The sequence below is a fragment of the Vipera ursinii genome (genome assembly GCF_947247035.1).
Source record: "Vipera ursinii genome assembly, chromosome: Z".
Classification (NCBI taxonomy): Eukaryota; Metazoa; Chordata; class Lepidosauria; order Squamata; family Viperidae; genus Vipera; species Vipera ursinii.
Window position 1 is genome coordinate 22,793,486 of NC_139517.1, and position 17,401 is coordinate 22,810,886.

Below are 17,401 nucleotides of genomic sequence, written 5' to 3' on the forward strand. Positions count from 1 at the left end.
CGGAAGGCAACTGGAAGCCAGTGCAGCGCACGGAGGAGAGGTGTGATATGGGAGTATCGGGAGGCTCCCAAGAGTGTCCGTGCCGCTGCACTTTGCACCAGTTGAAGCTTCCGAGTGGATCTGAAGGGCAGCCCCATGTAGAGAGTGTTACAGTAGTCCAGGCGAGAGGTCACAAGGGCATGGGTGACTGTACGTAAGGCATCCAGGTCCAGATAAGGCCGTAATTGGCGAACTAGTCGAACCCGGGAGAAGGCCCCCTTGGTCACAGCTCCTATGTGATCTTCCAGGGAGAGCTGCGAGTCTAGGAGGACACCCAGGTTGCGGGCCCTATCAACAGGGGGTAGTAACTTGTCCCCGATGTTAAGGGATGGGATGTTCAGAGTATCCTGGCTTGCTGGTACGTACAGCCATTCAGTCTTGTCCGGGTTCAGTTGAAGCCTGTTCCTCCCCATCCATTCCCGGACCGCTTTCAGGCAGCGGGACATCACGTCGAGGGCATCACTGATGTTGTTTGGAGTTGAGATGAAAAGCTGGGTGTCATCAGCATACTGATGGTACCCTATTCCAAAGCTGCGAATGATCTCACCCAGCGGTTTCATGTAGATGTTGAACAGGAGAGGCGAGAGGACCGACCCCTGAGGGACTCCGCAAGCGAGAGGCCTCTGGGTCGACCTCTGTCCCCCTGCCAGCACCGACTGTGAGCGACCCTGGAGAAAGGAGGAGAACCAACGCAGAACCGTGCCTCCCACTCCCAGCCCCCTGAGGCGTCGCAGCAAGATACCATGGTCGATGGTATCGAAAGCCGCCGAGAGGTCTAATAAGACTAGGACAGAGGAATGGCCCCTGTCCCGGGCTCTCCAGAGATCATTTATCAGAGCGACCAATGCCGTCTCCGTGCTGTAGCCCGGCCTGAAGCCCCATTGGTACGGGTCTAGATAAACCGCTTCATCCAGGATCTGAGGAAGTTGGTGCGCCACCACGCTCTCAACAACCTTCGCAAGGAAGCGAAGATTGGAGACTGGACGAAAGTTATTCAATGAGGATGGGTCCAAGGTGGGCTTCTTGAGGAGAGGTCTCACCACCGCCTCCTTCAAGGCGGTGGGGAAGTGACCCTCACTCAGAGAAGCAGAGATGACCGCCAGGAACCAGCCTCGTGTCCCCTCTCGAGCTGCGTAAGCCAGCCAGGAAGGGTCCAGTAAGCATGTGGAGGAGCTCAACCTCCTCATAATCCTGTCCACTTCCTTAGGAGTCACAGGATCAAATTCCTCCCAGATGACGTCGACAAGACTGTCCATGTCTTGTTCTTCCAGCTCAGCCCTGTTGGAGTCCAGGCCGGTTCGAATCCGAGCAATTTTATCCAGCAGATATTGACCGAATTCCTTGGCTCGACCCTGCAAGGGTTCCTCCCTCACCTCTTGGTTCAGTAGGGAGCGAGTCACCCTGAACAAGGCAGCCGGGCGATTATCTGCGGACGCGATGAGGGTGGAAAAGTAGTTGGATTTTGCCACCCTTATCGCAGTGAGATAAGACCTGGTGAGGATTCTTAATCGCAATCGGTCGGATTCGGATCGACTGGATCTCCAACGGCTCTCTAGGCCCCGTCTCCGACGCTTCATCTCCCGGAGCTCCACGGTGAACCATGGGGCTCGCTGGGATCTGTACCGGGTCAGAGGCCGCAAGGGTACAACTCGGTCCAGAGCCTCCGTGGCCGCCTTTTCCCAGGCTTCCACTAAGGCATCCGCCGAGCTGTGAGCAGGGAGTGCATGTGCGTCCCCAAGTGCTGCCTGGAACCTATCAGGGTCCATTAGGCGCCTAGGGCGGTACCATCTGGTTGGCACCGCGCACCCACGGCGGGGGGTGGCAAAGGGGAAGTCTAGCCGCAGGAGGTGATGATCGGTCCATGACAGGGGCGTAACAGTCGTGGCACCCCCACCGATATCATCACGCCACCGTCCAGACAAGAACACCAAGTCTGGGGTGTGGCCTCTCTCATGAGTCGGTCCAGAAATTATTTGCGACAGGTCCATGGCCGCCATGGAAGCCATGAACTCCCGAGCCAGATCGGACGATCCTCCCAGGGACGGTAGGTTAAAGTCGCTCAAGACCATGAGTTTTGGGAATTCAACCACCAACCCTGAGAGGACATCGAGTAGCTCGGGCAGGGCTGCCGCTGCATGATTAGGTGGTAGGTATGCCAGCAGCAGGCCCAACTGCGCCCCCGGGCCGTATCTCAGTAGGAGAGACTCACACCCGACCATCTGAGGGACGGTGGTCTCTCGCGGGCTAAGGGATTCCCTGATGATAACTGCCACTGCCCCGCCCCTCCCATGGGTCCGAGGCTGGTGCAGCACCTGGAAACCTGGCGGGCAGAGGTCAACCAGAGGGACACCACCCTCTGGGCCCAGCCAGGTTTCCGTGATGCAAGCCAGGTCCGCGTGCTCGCTCTCCACTAGGTCACGAACAAGGTGAGCCTTGTTAGCTATGGACCTGGCATTCAGGTAGACCAGCCTTAGCATAGGAGGCTGCACACCTTCGCTCCCGGGTCCTCCGGGGAAGTACAGAGGGTCGGAACGTCTCACCGCTTGTACAGAGCGGAGATGACACTCCCGGTGACGATCCGGCCCTCTGTTTGTGCACCTTCTGCCGTTCCCCACCATCCTGGGAATAGGATGTTCGTCAGTACGCCATTGGGTATTGTCGGCTACTGGTCCTCGTTTCTCACCATCGCGAATGGTCGTAGGCCTGGCCTGCGTTATGGTAGCCGGAAGGCCTGCCTTTCCCGAGCAGCCATACTCTGCAGCCATAATACCTGCTGAAACTTCATTTTTTCCCCCAAAATACCTCAAACCTCTGTCTTGGGCCTAGTATTCAGCAATTTTTTCAGAAATGATCTAGACAAGGCGATAAAAGAGGAATTCATCAAATGTGAAGTTGACACTAAGCTGGGAGTAATTGGTATTACTTTGAAATATAGACTCAGAAGGATTTTGACTGAACTTGAGCATTGGGCCCTATACAGGAAGATGCAGTTCAGTTGTTGAGAAAAGTAGACATTTTCCTGAAATTAAACAGGAAAAATGAAATGCATGTATAAAATAGATGGTACCTGTCTCACGAGGAGTAACTGTAAGAAGGACCTAGAATCCTAGTATACCCCCACTTAAGAATGAGCCACCTGCATGCTTCAGCTGCCAAAAAAAGCCAATGCAGTCCTGGGCTGCATCAATAGAGTGATAGTATCAAGATCATGAGAAGTGATAATATGGCTTTCTACCACACTAGTGAGGCCACATTGGATATATTGTGTTCCGTTCTGATCACCACAATACAAAAATGATGCTGAGATCCTAGAAAGTGCACAGAGAAAAGCAACAAAGATTATAAAGGGTCTGGATGATAAATCATATGATGAATAGTTGATAGAGCTAGGAATATCTAGCTTGACAAAGAGAGCAATTGGGGGGGACATAATAACTTTCTTCCAATACTTGAAGGGTTTTCATAGAGAAGAGGGTACTGACCTATTCTCCAAAGCAATAGAGGTCAGGACAAGAAATGTTGGGTGAACGCTTGTTAAACAGAGATCTAACTTAGAAATAAAGAGACATTTTCTGACAGTGAGTACAATCAATCAGTGGAGTAGCTTGCCTCACATAGTTTTGGATGCTCCATTGCTGGAGGTTTTCAAAAATAAACTGGGCAACTATTGGACTGGGATGGTATAAGTTCTCCTGCCTTGAACTGTGGTTTGGACTGAAAGACATCAGAGGTCTTTTCAAGTCCCATGACTCTATATTCTAATAAGAAGGAAAGATTATTCCTTTATTTGAAGAATGTTAGTTGGTATATTGGATTATGCACTAAGAAACAAGTCTCCTAATCCCCTCAAAATGTCCTATGACTTACTACTATACTTTTATTGTGTACATTATTCTGTTGGCATTCCAACATGGGTTTCTTGAACTTCTTTTCTGGCTTTCACGTTTCCTTTTGCAGAAAGGCTTAAATCATCCACCCCTATTTTAATAACATGGGTTTAACTAGCCTCGTTATTCCCATGCCATGCAGAATAGAGGATGGAACTTTTTAAAAGCTAGAGGTAAAAGAGAATTCTATGGAAGAAACATGTTTCACAGAGGTATACCCTCTAGATCAGCTCTATACCAGACGTGTCAAACACAAGGCCCAGGGGCCAGATCCGGCCCGCAAAGTGGTTTCATGTGGCCTGCGAAGCCATCCTGGAAACAGTGAAGGAACGGCCCCCACTGCCTTAGCCCTGGCCCAGAGACCCTCCTTCTGCCAGAGACCCTCAGATCTGTCCCACTCCTGCCCAGGCCCCCATAGGCACCTTTGATGTGAACGATGTAGAACTGGCCATGCCCACCCAGTAGGCCATATGCACTCTAGCCACGCCCACCCAGTAGGCCACGCCCACCCTGGCCATACCCACCCGGACCCTTGAGGGCAACCGCAATGCTGATGCGGCCCTCAATGAAATTGAGTTTGACATCCCTGCACTAAATCCATGTTTTACCTCTTACAATTTACACTGCTTATATAATTGTGGCCTCAATTCTGTTTACATAATTCTGAGATAATATTATTCTGATAAATTGTATTTGGAGCATTTGGAGGTAGCGATATAGTTGTTAATTGCCAATTATGTTAGTATGCCCACAGAAGTCAGCTTTATGTTGGTTTCCTTATTTTGTTAATAGGCATACAGAAGTCAGTTTTGTTTTGCTTTGTTAATTATATTAATAAGCCCACAGAAGTCAGATTTATTTTGGTGTAGAAGATTCTTTAAGAAAACAAAACAGATATTAGTAACATTTAGAATAGAAAAGTCTTTGATTGCATATGGATGTCTCCCTATATAAAAATTAGTAGAACAATATTTACTTAGTGGTAAAATATTTAATATTCTCAAAAGGATAGAAGACATAATACATAAAAGCAATAATTACAAAGCAAAAGATTAACAGAAAAGGCATTTCTCTCCCTTCTGGAGCAAATTGCTGTTTACTTTATTTAAATATGTCTCATGTGTTATGTTTCAGAGTTAGCTTTGTAACCTTTCTGCTGAAAGCAAAATAGGCAAATAATTGCTTATTTTAGTTTTCTGATGAAATGGAACAAAAAGTTAGGCTGTATTAGGAAAGAGAATAAAGGGATTTTTTTAAAAAAGATATTTTTTTTAGAAATTAGACCACACCCCCTAGATTTTAAAGTGTTTTGAAAGAATATACAGTACTTTGGAGATATTTCTATGTAGATAGTAAACAATGAATTAATTACATTTACATTAATTACATTTAATTACATTGGTACCTTTTACTTATGATAATTATAGAGAATAAAGACACTTATAATTTTCAAAAATTTGGACCTTCAGTCATAAACTGATTACTAGTAGGTGAATTAGATCAGCAAACTTATTTCATAATTTATCTGGATATGAGTAAAAGAATTTGATGGTACTATTTCTAAATGTCTTTTTATTTGTATTTTAAACATTGAACTAGTATTTTTGAAAATGTGCTTATATGACATCCCACAGTGTTGGAAACAATGCTGAAAACTCAGAGTTCATAGTTGTAATATATTATATGTCATTTTCTATTCAAACTTTACAACAGGCAACATTAGTTTACATTGTGTAGGAGATTGATTGCTATTGCTTTCCTTCTCATTGTTGGAATTTATTAATTTATTCTGCTAAAGTTCAATTTCATTTGATTAAATATATTTAAAAGGGGAAAAATTGTATACAATATCACCAAACAAATGTCAAAATAGCAGTTCTGCTGTAAGTAATAAAATGTGTCACTAAATAAATGCTTAGGAATCTAGTATTTATGCATTGATTTAAAGACTTTTTATAGTAATTTTTAGTCTAAAATCTCTCTCTCTCTCTCTCTCTCTCTCTCACACACACACACACACACACACACACACACACAGAGAGAGAGAGAGAGAGAGAGAGAGAGAGAGAGAGAAATTATACAAAGGGAAAAATTCTGCTCTCTAGATTTCCATATAAAAAACATAACAAATTATTTTTATATTTATTTGCTAGATTTGCATTGCCTTTCATCCAGAAGCACAAAGCACCACACTTAGGACATTCTCCAGTTTTCCAACATTATCACAATATTGTATGAGTGGTGAGACATTATGATGGATCCAATTATTCCCAATAATGTTCCATCAGAAAAAAATTGATCTGAAGAGGGTTTTTCTACTCCAAGGCAATCTTTTTGATCAGTATATGAAAGAACAGAACTGGAAAAAAAAGGAAAGAATGAAAATGTAAGTGGTACAGATGGATAGAAATTAACAAGACTGTGTTCATATTCCCATTCTAAATCTGTTTTCCGTGCTCTGATCTTCTGGTCATTCAATATATACTATGTTTCTTTGTTGTCCATTCTCACCAAATATCAAAATACCACTTCCCAAATTTTATCTAATTTTATCTCCCCCTTCTGTTTCCTTGCAGTTATGCTAGCTTAATCATAAATGAAACATGAATAATCAAACCACAGTACCTTACTTTCTGCTCCTGGAATTATCAAAAAATCGATATCTACAGCTTTCATATTTCTTCTTCTGTTTTGTATTATATTTAGCAACTGTATTAACAAATCTTCTAATCATCTGTGCAGTCATTTTCAACCATCAGCTACATAGCCCCATGTACTTCTTTCTAATGAATTTGGCTCTGCAGGACATGGGAATTGTTTCAGTCACTGTCCCCAAATCCATGATAAATTATCTCATGGACACCAGACACAACTCTTACTTTGGTTGTGTTGCTCAAATCTTTCTCTTTCTTTGAAGCTTCTGATTTATCCCTCCTGACAGTCATGACATATGATCGGTATGTTGCCATTTGCCACCCACTGCACTATGAGATGGTGATGACTTGGAAAACCTGCACTGAAATAATCATTCTAGTGTGGGTTTCAGGTCTTCTTTGTGGAATCCTACATACAATTGGCACTTTTTCAGTCATTTTTTTCTAATGTTGTCAACCAATTCTTTTGTGAAATTCCACATTTAATAAAATTATGCTGCTCTGGCTTAAATCTAGTTGAGGCTGGAGTTATTTTGGCCACTATCATTGTTGGAGTAGGTTGCTTTACTTTTATAGTTGTATCTTATGCAGTGATCTTCAAGGTAGTGGTAAGAATCCCTTCTGAACAAGGAAGGCAAAAAGCCTTATCCACCTTTATTCCCCATTTTATTATAGTGTCTATGTTTGCATTAAGTGTATGTTTTGCCTATCTAACACCTCTCTCTAACACAGGGCTTTTCAACCTTTTCATCCATTGTACCACTTTTAGGACAAGGCAATGTCCGAGTACCACCAGTCGCCCAGCAAGGTGTCAAAAACTTGACCCCCCCCAAAAAGGGAAAAAAATGATAAAGTACAGGCAGTCCTCAACTTACAACAATTCACTTAGTGACTGTTCAAAGTTATGATGGCACTGAAAAAGTGACTTATGACCATTTTTCACACTTATGACCGTTGCAGCATCCCCAGGATTATGTGATTTACATTCGGATGCTTGGCAATTGATTCATATTTATGATGGTCACATTGTTCCAGGGTCATGTGATCGCCTTTTGCAACCTTCTGACAAGCAAAGTTACTGGGGAAACCAGATTCACTTAACAATCATGTTACTAATTTAATTTCTCTCTCTCTCTCTCTCTCTCTCTCTCTCTCTCCCTTTCTCTCCCTCTCCGTCTTTCTCTCCCTATTTTTCTCTTTCCCTCTGTCTATTTCTCCCTTTCTCTCTCTCCCTCTCTCTCCCTCCCTCTTTCTTTCTCCTTGTCTCTCTGTCCCTCTTTCTCTCTCTCCCTCTTTCCCTCTCTCTACTTCTCCCTCTTTCTCTCTCTCCCTCTATTTCCCTCCCTTTCTTTCTCCTTCTCTCTCTTCCTCTTTCTCTCCCTCTTTATTTCTCTCTCTCCCTCTTTTTATCTCTCCCTATTTCTTTCTCCTTCTCTCTCTTTCTCTCTCTTTCTCTCTCTCCCTCTCTTTCTCTCCCTCTCTTTCTCTCTCTCCCTCTCTCTATTTCTCTCTCTCCCTCCCTCTCCCATTGTCCCTTCCTTCCTTCCTTCCTTCCTTCCTTCCTTCCTTCCTTCCTTCCTTCCTTCCTTCCTTCCTTCCTTCCTTCCTTCCCTCCCTCTTTGTCCTTTCCTCCTTCCCTCTCTCCCATTGTCATTTCTTTCCTTCCAAATCCATTTTTACCAAGAAACCTGATGCCCATGTAACTCATTATGAAGCACTGGAGGAAAGTTGGGGAAGATCTATCAATGATAATTGGAGGTTGCTAGCTCATTTAATAAGCTTTATTCCAGCAACAGAAACACCTTGTATTTGCTCAGAGTCAATCCATGCATGCCAACAATGCTGCTGTGGACCATGGGGCAGGAAGGCGCCCTTCACACAGGAGGGATGGAAGATGCACCAAAGCACCCTTTGCCCTGCTCACCTTCTGCAGACGTGGCCAGAGTCCCGGGTGGGGGGGACATCCGGCACTCAGGGAAGCGCATGCTACCAACTCACAATCAGCTGCTCTTGGGGGATGGAGGCACAAAGCCGGCCAGACAGGGCTCGGAGTGGTTAACCATCCCAGACTACAGCTGTGCTTCCACCTTTCCCAGGGTGACCCCCGCAGTGGAGCACAGCACAGGGCACCAGCGTGCCCCACTGCCACAGAAACAGCCCACTGGAGCAGCCCCTTCAGGCTCACACTTGTTTCTGGGGGAAGGACAACATGGTTGCTGCACTATGCATTCCAGGGGAGGGGAGGGCCTCACTCTGTGCCTGCACTCTTTGCGCGGCCTGGTAGATTCCTGCAGCAACATGTTTTCCAGCAGCAAATAAGCTAGGAAGAAGCAGGGGGGAGGGGGGGAGGCAGGGGGGGAGGCAGGCAACACCGCGTACCACCAGCCACATGCTTGCGTAGCTCCTGTGGTACGTGTACCACCGGTTGAAAAGCCTTTGTTTATAGGACACAGGAAAAAAATATATTTTCTAATATTCTTGTTGCATGGATTGTGTACTGCACAAAGTAAAGACTATTTCCAAACAAAAATAAGTATATCTACACTTATTCTCTAAAACATATATTTATGTCACTTTCTAAATCTTATTTGCTATTTATCTTCTTCTGTGTTTGTTTTTATCAATGCTATGGATATATTGTACTACTTTTTATATAATAGGTATCCCATAGGTTTCAGTAGGCTTACATTATATCTTTTTCTGTGAATCCTTTTTGAGATATGTATCTGCAATCTCCTCAGGCAATAAAGTGCATAGGGGTATGGCTTGGAATACAACAATGAACTATCATCTGACTATCTGAACTATCTAGACCCGTACCAATCGGGTTTCAGGCCCGAGTACAGCACGGAGATGGCATTGGTCGCACTGGTGAATGATCTCTGGCGGGCTCGGGACAGGGGTTGTTCCTCTGTCCTAGTCCTATCAGACCTCTCAGCGGCTTTCGATGCAATCGACCATGGTATCCTGCTGCGGCACCTCAGGGGGTTGGGAGTGGGAGGCACAGTCCTTCAGTGGTTCTCCTCCTACCTTCTGGGGCATTCGCAGTCGGTGTTGGCAGGAGGGTAGAGGTCGACCTTGAGGCCCCTTGTTTGTGGAGTTCCTCAGGGATCGGTCCTCTCGCCTCTCCTGTTCAACATCTACATGAAGCCGCTGGGTGAGATCATTCGTGGTTTTGGGGTTGGGTATCATCAATATGCTGATGATACCCAGCTTTTTATTTCAACCCCAAACCACCCCAGTGATGCTCTCGACGTGATGTCCCATTGCCTGGAGGCGGTCCGGGTCTAGATGGGGAGGAACAGGCTTCAGCTCAACCCTGACAAGACTGAGTGGCTGTGCGTGTTGGCATCTCGGGAAATGCAGAATATTCCATCTCTTAATATGGGGGGTGAGCTATTACCCCCCATAGATCAGGCTTGCAACTTGGGGGTCCTTCTAGATTCACAGCTCTCCTTAGAAAATCATATAAGAGCTGTGACTAGGGGGCCTTCGCCCAGGTTCACCTGGTGCACCAGTTGTGGCCCTATCTAGACCGGGATGCCTTGCGTACAATCACTCATGTGCTCATGACCTCTCATTTGGACTACTGCAATGCTCTCTACATGGGGCTGCTACTTGAGGACCACTCGGAGGCTTCAACTGGTGCAGAATGCAGCCGCGCGAGTGGTGTTGGGGGTCTCCCGATACTCCCATGTTACACCTCTGCTCTTCAAGCTGCATTGGCTGCCGGTTGCCCTCCGGGTGAGATTCAAGGTGCTGGTAATGACCTATAAAGCCCTACATGGCATGGGTCCAGATTACCTACGGCAGCACCTGCTGCCGGCATCAACCTCCCTCCGTCCAGTGCGCTCCCACAGAGTGGGCCTCCTCAGGGTGCCTCCGATCAGAGAATGTCGATTGGTGGCCCCTAGGGGGAGGGCGTTTTCTGTGGGCACGCCAGACATATGGAACCACTTGCCAGTTGAGCTCCGGATGGTCCCCGACCTTCGCTCCTTCCGGCACGATTTAAAAACTTATTTATTTGAACAATCTGGCCTGGTTTGATGGGTTTGGGGTTGGATCTAATTTTAACATAGTTTTAATCATTGTATTATATTGGGCATGATTATTTAATTCTTTTAACTTCTTTTAACTTTTGTATTTATATTCTGATATTTATTGCCCTGTACACTGCCCTGAGTCCTTCGGGAGAAGGGCGGTATAAAAATTTAATAAAACTAAAACTAAAAACTAAACTAATTTGCACTCCCACCACAAATGCCTTGGATTTCTATGGTTTTATTGCATACCTTATTTTATTGGCCTTCCACTAGGTTTCTCTTTCTTGAACTTCTGTTCTGCTTTTCACTTTTGCTTTTACAGAAAGGCTTAAATTTTCCATCCCTGTTTTAATGATATGGGTTTAACTAATCCAGTTTGAGCTTTTGCCCCAGTTGTGGCAGGTAGAATAGACGATGGAATTTCTTAAAAGCTAGGTTTTAAAAGAGAATCTTAAATGGTGAAATATGGTTCAGGGAGGTGGTTCTCACTTGATTTATATTTCACCTCTCACAATTTGCATTGCTGATATGATTGCATCCCAAATTTTCTTAAGAACATTGTGAGATATTATTATTATGTGTGATAAATGGTCCTGTAGCTGTACAGTTATTAATGGCCAATTATGTTAACAAGCAAGAGAAGTCAGTTTATGTTGTGTTGAAAGAAAAATCTTCATCAGGGTCGAGTCCAAGCCGGGAATAAACAAAATGGAGACTATTTTAGAAAGAAGATTGCAGTTTATTGAAGAGGAGAGCCAGATTGCTCTGGGAAAAACTAACCACATGTGAATGAATGAACCTTTATTGTCAAAGTACAACCATGTATATGTTGAGATTAGCTGAGTCTCCCTCCGTGCCCCCCCAACTCACAGTGACAACAAACCCACCATCTTGTTATGCCATGTGAGCTAATTGCACAACACACCGGTCTCACAAGTCAATCATACATAAAGCTATTTCCCATTCAAGAGCCTGACAGCCCATGGATAGAAACTGTGCTTCAGTCTGTTGGTATGGCTGGTTATACTCCTGTATCTCCTACCCAATGGTAGGAGAGTAAAGAGGTAGCAACCAGGGTGTGAGTCATCCCTGAGAATTGTAATCATTCTTCCAAGGCAGCAAGCCCTGGCGATGTCATTCAGTGGTGTCAGGGGACAGCCCACGATGTTTTGTGCTGTGCTCACCACCCTCTGTAATATCTTCCTATTTGTGGCTATCAGGCCAGCATACCAAACCACAATACATTGTGAGAGGATGCTCTCTATAGTAGACCGGTAAAAGAAGGTCATTAGCCATTGTTTTACCCTGTTCTTTTGCAAGACCTTGAGGAAGTGGAGTCTCTGTTGGGCCTTTCTGGCCATCTGGGTTGTATTGACTTTTCAGGTAAGATCTTCACAGAGACTCTCAGGAATTTAAAGGAGGAAACTCTCCATGCAGCCCCCCCAATGTAAAGTGGGGCAGGTTCCTCTCTTTTCTTCCTGAAGTCTAGCACCATCTCCTTTGTCTCGGCGATGTTCAGATGCCAGTTGTTCTCTAAACATCTGTACACTGTTTCATCTCCATCTGTAATAAGACCCACTACAGTGGTATCATCTGTGAATTTATTGATCGCAGTGGATGATTCAGATCATACACAATCGTATATGTACAATGAGTACAGGTAGGGGCTAAGCACGCAGTCCTGTGGTGAGCCCATGCAAAGCTTCAGGGGGTTGGAGGAAACAGACACGACCCTCACTGTTTGTAGCCGGTCCCTTAGAAAGACTTTAATCCAATCACAGATGGAGGGGGAAAATTCAAGTCAGTCAGCTTTTCAATAAGGATGCTCAGCAGAATAGTGTTGAAAGCCGAGCTATAATCAATGAAAAGCATCCTGACATAGCTTCCAGGTTTCTCCAGATGGCTTGCTACAGAATGTAGAGCAGTAGCTATGGCATTGTCTGTCGATATATTCCCCCTGTAGGCAAACTGTTGTTTGTCAAAGTCCAGTGGGAGGCATGTCCTAAGATGTTGAAGAACCAGTCTTTCAAAGCATTTCATCACTACAGACATTAATGCAACAGGTCTGTAATCATTCAGGCACTCAACTGCTGTTTTCTTTGGGACTGGGACAATGGTAGCTGCTTTCAAGTGTGATGGTACAAAGGCCATTTGCAAGAAGATGTTAAAGATCCTTGTCAGGACCCCTGCTAATTGATTGGCACAATTCTTAACCACTATCCCAAGTACCCCATCTGGGTCTGCAGCTTTGCTGGGATTCACAACCTTCAATACTGTATATCTTTCACTTTATGTTCATACAGGGGAGTGTCTGAGAATAAAAAGGCCAACCAGCAGAGGCTACAGGGTCTGGTCTTTTCACCTTGTAGCGAACGAAGAAGATATTCAGCTCCTCTGCCAATGAGGCATCAGTATTAACCATGTTCCTCATGTTGCCCTTATGGTTGGTTAGGTGCTACAGTGCCTGCCACACTTGTTTTGGATTGTGTCTGCTAGGTGGTTCTCCATCTTATGTTTATATTGTTGTTTCGCCATCCTAATACCTCCTTTGAGATTTGCCCTGGCCTCTCTATATGTGTCCCTGTCCCCTGCCTTAAAGGCAGAATCCCGGGCTCTCAGGAGTGTTTGTACCTCTGCAGTCATCCAGGGTTTGCAATTCCCGTAGCAGGGAGTGGGTATTTATACCTTTTGGGGTATTTATACCTTTTGTTTGGAGTTGTTCCTGTGGCATGAACTTTGACCTGAGTCTGAGTGTGCCTATCTGGTATTCTGATAGTGGTGGGTTAACCCTATTATGTCCCAAAGGTCATATCCTTCTTCCCTGGGCCTGTGGCTAATGACTATTGGAATTTTTTTGTGTGAGGGATCTTTGTCTTTCTAATCCGAGCTTCCTGACACCAATCCTTCTGACAAGATTATCACATCTGCATTTCTGCAGACCTGGTTTCTTTTTGGGGCAGAGAGACTTGGTGTGTGTGTGTGTGTGTGTTGGTTTCTGTCTTTAAAATCCTTTGGCGAAATATATTCTTCCTTTTTAATATTTCCCAAAATATTTCTTTCTCTGGATTATTTCCACAGTTGGTTTCCTAAAAATGTTAATAAGCCCACAGAAGTAAGTTTTGTTTTGTTTTGCTAATTATATTAATGAACCCACATTAAGCAGTTTTATTTTAGTGTAGAAGATTCCTGAGGGAAACAAAACAGAAATTAGTCACATTCAGAATTGGAAGCTCTTGAATGATAGACAGCTATTCTACTTCATGAAAATAAGTGGGACAGTATTTACTTCGTAAGATATTTAACACTCTTAAAAGCATATAACAGAAGACAAGATCCATAGAGAAAAATAGTCAGATACATTGAAAGTTCAACAGAAAAGGTATTTCCCTTTTTTTGTAGCAGATTTGGTGTTTATTCAAATATGTGTTATATCTCAAAGTTGTTTTACTAGAAAAGAATTTTGGAAAATAATTGCATAATGTAATCTTCTGATTTAATGAAATAAGAAGGTATGCTATTTTGGGGAAGAGAACAAATGGGAAGTTTTTTTAGAATTTTTTTTTAGAAATTGGACTTCAGACCGTAGATTTAAACTTATTTTGAAAATATATTTTGGAGATATTTCAGTGTAAATAGTAAACAATGAATTAATCACATATCTAACAGGTTTACATTTTCTACGTGATAATTAGAAAGAATAGAAGACAGTTAGAAGTTGCAGAAATTTGGACCAAGCATTCATGCATGATCTGATCTCTCTGGATACAAATAAAATAAATGGATGGTAAGGATTTCTAAATCTATTTTTATTTCTCAGTTTTAAATGTTTAAATAATATACCTGAAAATGTGCTTACATAGCATTCCACATTGTTGGGGGGGGGGAACACTGAGAAGTCATACTTGTAATAGATTGTGCCTCATTTTCTGTCCAAATCTTACTACAGGTAATATTGGTTTGTACTGGATAGGAGACTGCCTTTTCAAATTAAGGTATCACTTTCCTTTTCACTGTTTGACAAGGGGATTTATTAATTCATTCTGCCAAACTTTTATTTCTTTTGATTAAATATATTTTACAGTGAGATAATTGTGTATAATACCATAAAGTGAATATAAAAAGAGCAGTTATGTTATAAGTAAAATTCTATCTTTATTTAATAACATATCATTAAATACATATTTAAGAATCAAGTATTTATGTATTAATTTAAGGGCTTTTATGCTGTTTCTTAGCCTAACAGCTGCTGTAGAAATTGAGAAAAATCTCTGTCTCTGTCTCTGTCTCTCTCTAACACACACACACACACACACACACACACACACACACACACACACACACACAAAGAAAGATAAAGCCACAAAGAAGTTTTGGCTCTCAATATTTCCCTGTAAAACAATTCAGCAAATTACAATATTTGTATATTTATTGGCTAGATTTACTTTGCTTTTCTTCTACAAGGACGAAGCACCATTAAACATTCTCTAATTTCCCAAAACTATCTTGTTTGTGGGGTTAGACATTATGGTGGGTCAAATTATTTCCAGCAATCTTGCATTGCTGAAAATGGCATGGAACGTTCTACTCAGAGGAATGCTAAATGAAGTAACAGACCTGATAGGAGGAAACAAACAAACAAAAAATGTGAAGCTGGTGGTTGGTGTACAGACAGATAGAAATTGACAAGCATGCTCTAATATCCCCATACCTCATCTATGTTTACCATGTTGTGATCCTCTATTCATTATTTCCATCCTTTATGTTTCTTTATGTTTTCTATTCTTATTACACATCAAAATATTACTTCCAAAAATTTATTTACTTTTATCTCCCTCCTCTGTTTTCTTGCAGTTATGCCAACATGGATAATCAAACTACAGTGCCCTATTTTCTGCTCCTGGAATTATCAAAAAATCGTCATCTGCAGCTTTTGCATTTCTTTTTCTTCTTTGTGTTATATATGGCAACTGTAACAGCAAATCTTCTCATCATCTGTGCAGTAGCTTTTGACCATCGACTTCATAGCCCCATGTACTTCTTTCTAATGAATTTGGCTCTGCAGGATTTGGGAATTGTTTCAGTCACTGTCCCCAAATCCATGATGAATTCTCTCATGGATACTAGACGCATCTCTTACTTTGGTTGTGTTGCTCAAGTCTTTTTCTTTCTATCCTTTGAAGCCTCTGATGTATCCCTCCTGACGGTCATGGCATATGATCGGTATGTTGCCATTTGCCACCCACTGCACTATGAGATGGTGATGAATTGGAAAGCCTGCACTGAAATAATCATTCTAGTGTGGGTTTCAGGTCTTCTCTGTGGAATCCTACATACAATTGGCACTTTTTCAGTACTTTTTTGTTCTGATGTTGTCAACCAATTTTTTTGTGAAATTCCACATTTGATAAAACTATCCTGTTCTGGATTCAATCTAGTTGAGGTTGGAATTGTTGTGGTCAACATCATTGCTGCACTGGGCTGTTTTACTTTTATTTTCATATCTTATGCAGTTATCTTCAAGACAGTGTTGAGAATCCCTTCTGAACAAGGAAGACAAAAAGCTTTATCCACTTGTATTCCTCACTTTATAGTAGTGTCTGTGTTAGTATTAAGTGTATGCTTTGCCTATCTAAGACCTCCCTCTAACAGTTCATCTGACTTAGATTTTGGGTCAACTATTCTCTATTCTCTTCTCCCACCCCTGTTCAATCCAATCATCTATAGCATGAGAAATCAGAATATAAAATATGTTCTTTCTCAGTTGTGGAGATTCTAAAAAAAATATTTTAATGCTTTTATTCTGCCCATCACAGTCATGCATTTTCCTGGCCTTTTTTGAATAAAGGAATATGGTAGAAAGGGATAGTTGAGATGGAGGCCAATCCAACCTCAAATCAGGAGAATACTAGAGCTCCAGATGTTGCTCACCAATCTTCCTGCACCCCTACTTATTGTAAATGCACTTTATACATGGTAAATCTGGATGTTTGACAGCTCTGCTTTGACAACATTTTCAGAATGTGTTACCACTGCTTCCTGCTTTCTGAGTGTGAGAGAGAGGCCTAATGTCACCCACTTGGTTACATTTCTTAGGCTCAGTAGAAATCCCTGACTCCTGTTTTCTAGCCTGTCTTAACCTCAATCAAATCAATTTTCACATCCTTTAACTCAGACTATTATTTCTTTCCCTTACAAGTGCTTTGGCAAGATAGGATACCTGGCACGGTAGAAAAGATATGTGAACTGATACTGTCTCACATAACCTTTTGATAACTACAAGAATGGAAGAAGCAAGAAATTAAATTAGGATAACACACAATTTTAATAAAAGCTTTCAAAACTCTTAGAACTTGATACAAATTGAAAGAGATAACACGTGTTCCCTAATCTAATATCTAGAGAAGGGAAAAAATCATCTTACTGTTTTATAATATCTCTTAAACCACCCACATAATACTTTTAAAGTGTATACAAATGGAAGCTTCACAATGTAATTTGGGACTCAGTATAATTGCACTTGGAAACGTGCCATATACTTTTTGAAGCTCCAAGCCAACATCAGTAACTTCCTTTGATGAGAGTATGGGGCTTTCAGCTAATGGGATAGGAAACTTTGTCCTATATTTATAATCCTCTATTGAATTTTGCAGGGACGCAGTGGCTCAGTGGGTTAGGACACTGAGCTTGTCGATCAGAAGGTTGGCAGTTTGGTGGGTCAAATCCCGAGTGCCGTGTAACAGAGTGAGCACTTGTTACTCGTCCCAGCTTCTGCCAACCT

The 17,401-nt window shown here is 42.8% G+C and overlaps 1 protein-coding gene and 1 pseudogene across 2 annotated transcripts; both read left to right on the forward strand.

The window, feature by feature from the left end:
* Positions 1–6,529: 6,529 nt before the first annotated feature.
* Positions 6,530–13,041, forward strand: LOC310650034 (olfactory receptor 14A16-like; annotated as a pseudogene). The gene is made up of 3 exons: positions 6,530–7,275; positions 12,108–12,283; positions 12,927–13,041. The product of its transcript is annotated as an olfactory receptor 14A16-like (transcript).
* Positions 13,042–15,484: 2,443 nt separating this feature from the next.
* LOC310650345 (olfactory receptor 14A16-like) lies at positions 15,485–16,399 on the forward strand (the record flags this gene model as incomplete). The annotated part of the gene is made up of 1 exon (XM_083379251.1): positions 15,485–16,399. One exon carries the CDS (start codon positions 15,485–15,487, stop codon positions 16,397–16,399), a length of 915 nt encoding a protein of 304 aa, XP_083235377.1.
* Positions 16,400–17,401: the final 1,002 nt, after the last annotated feature.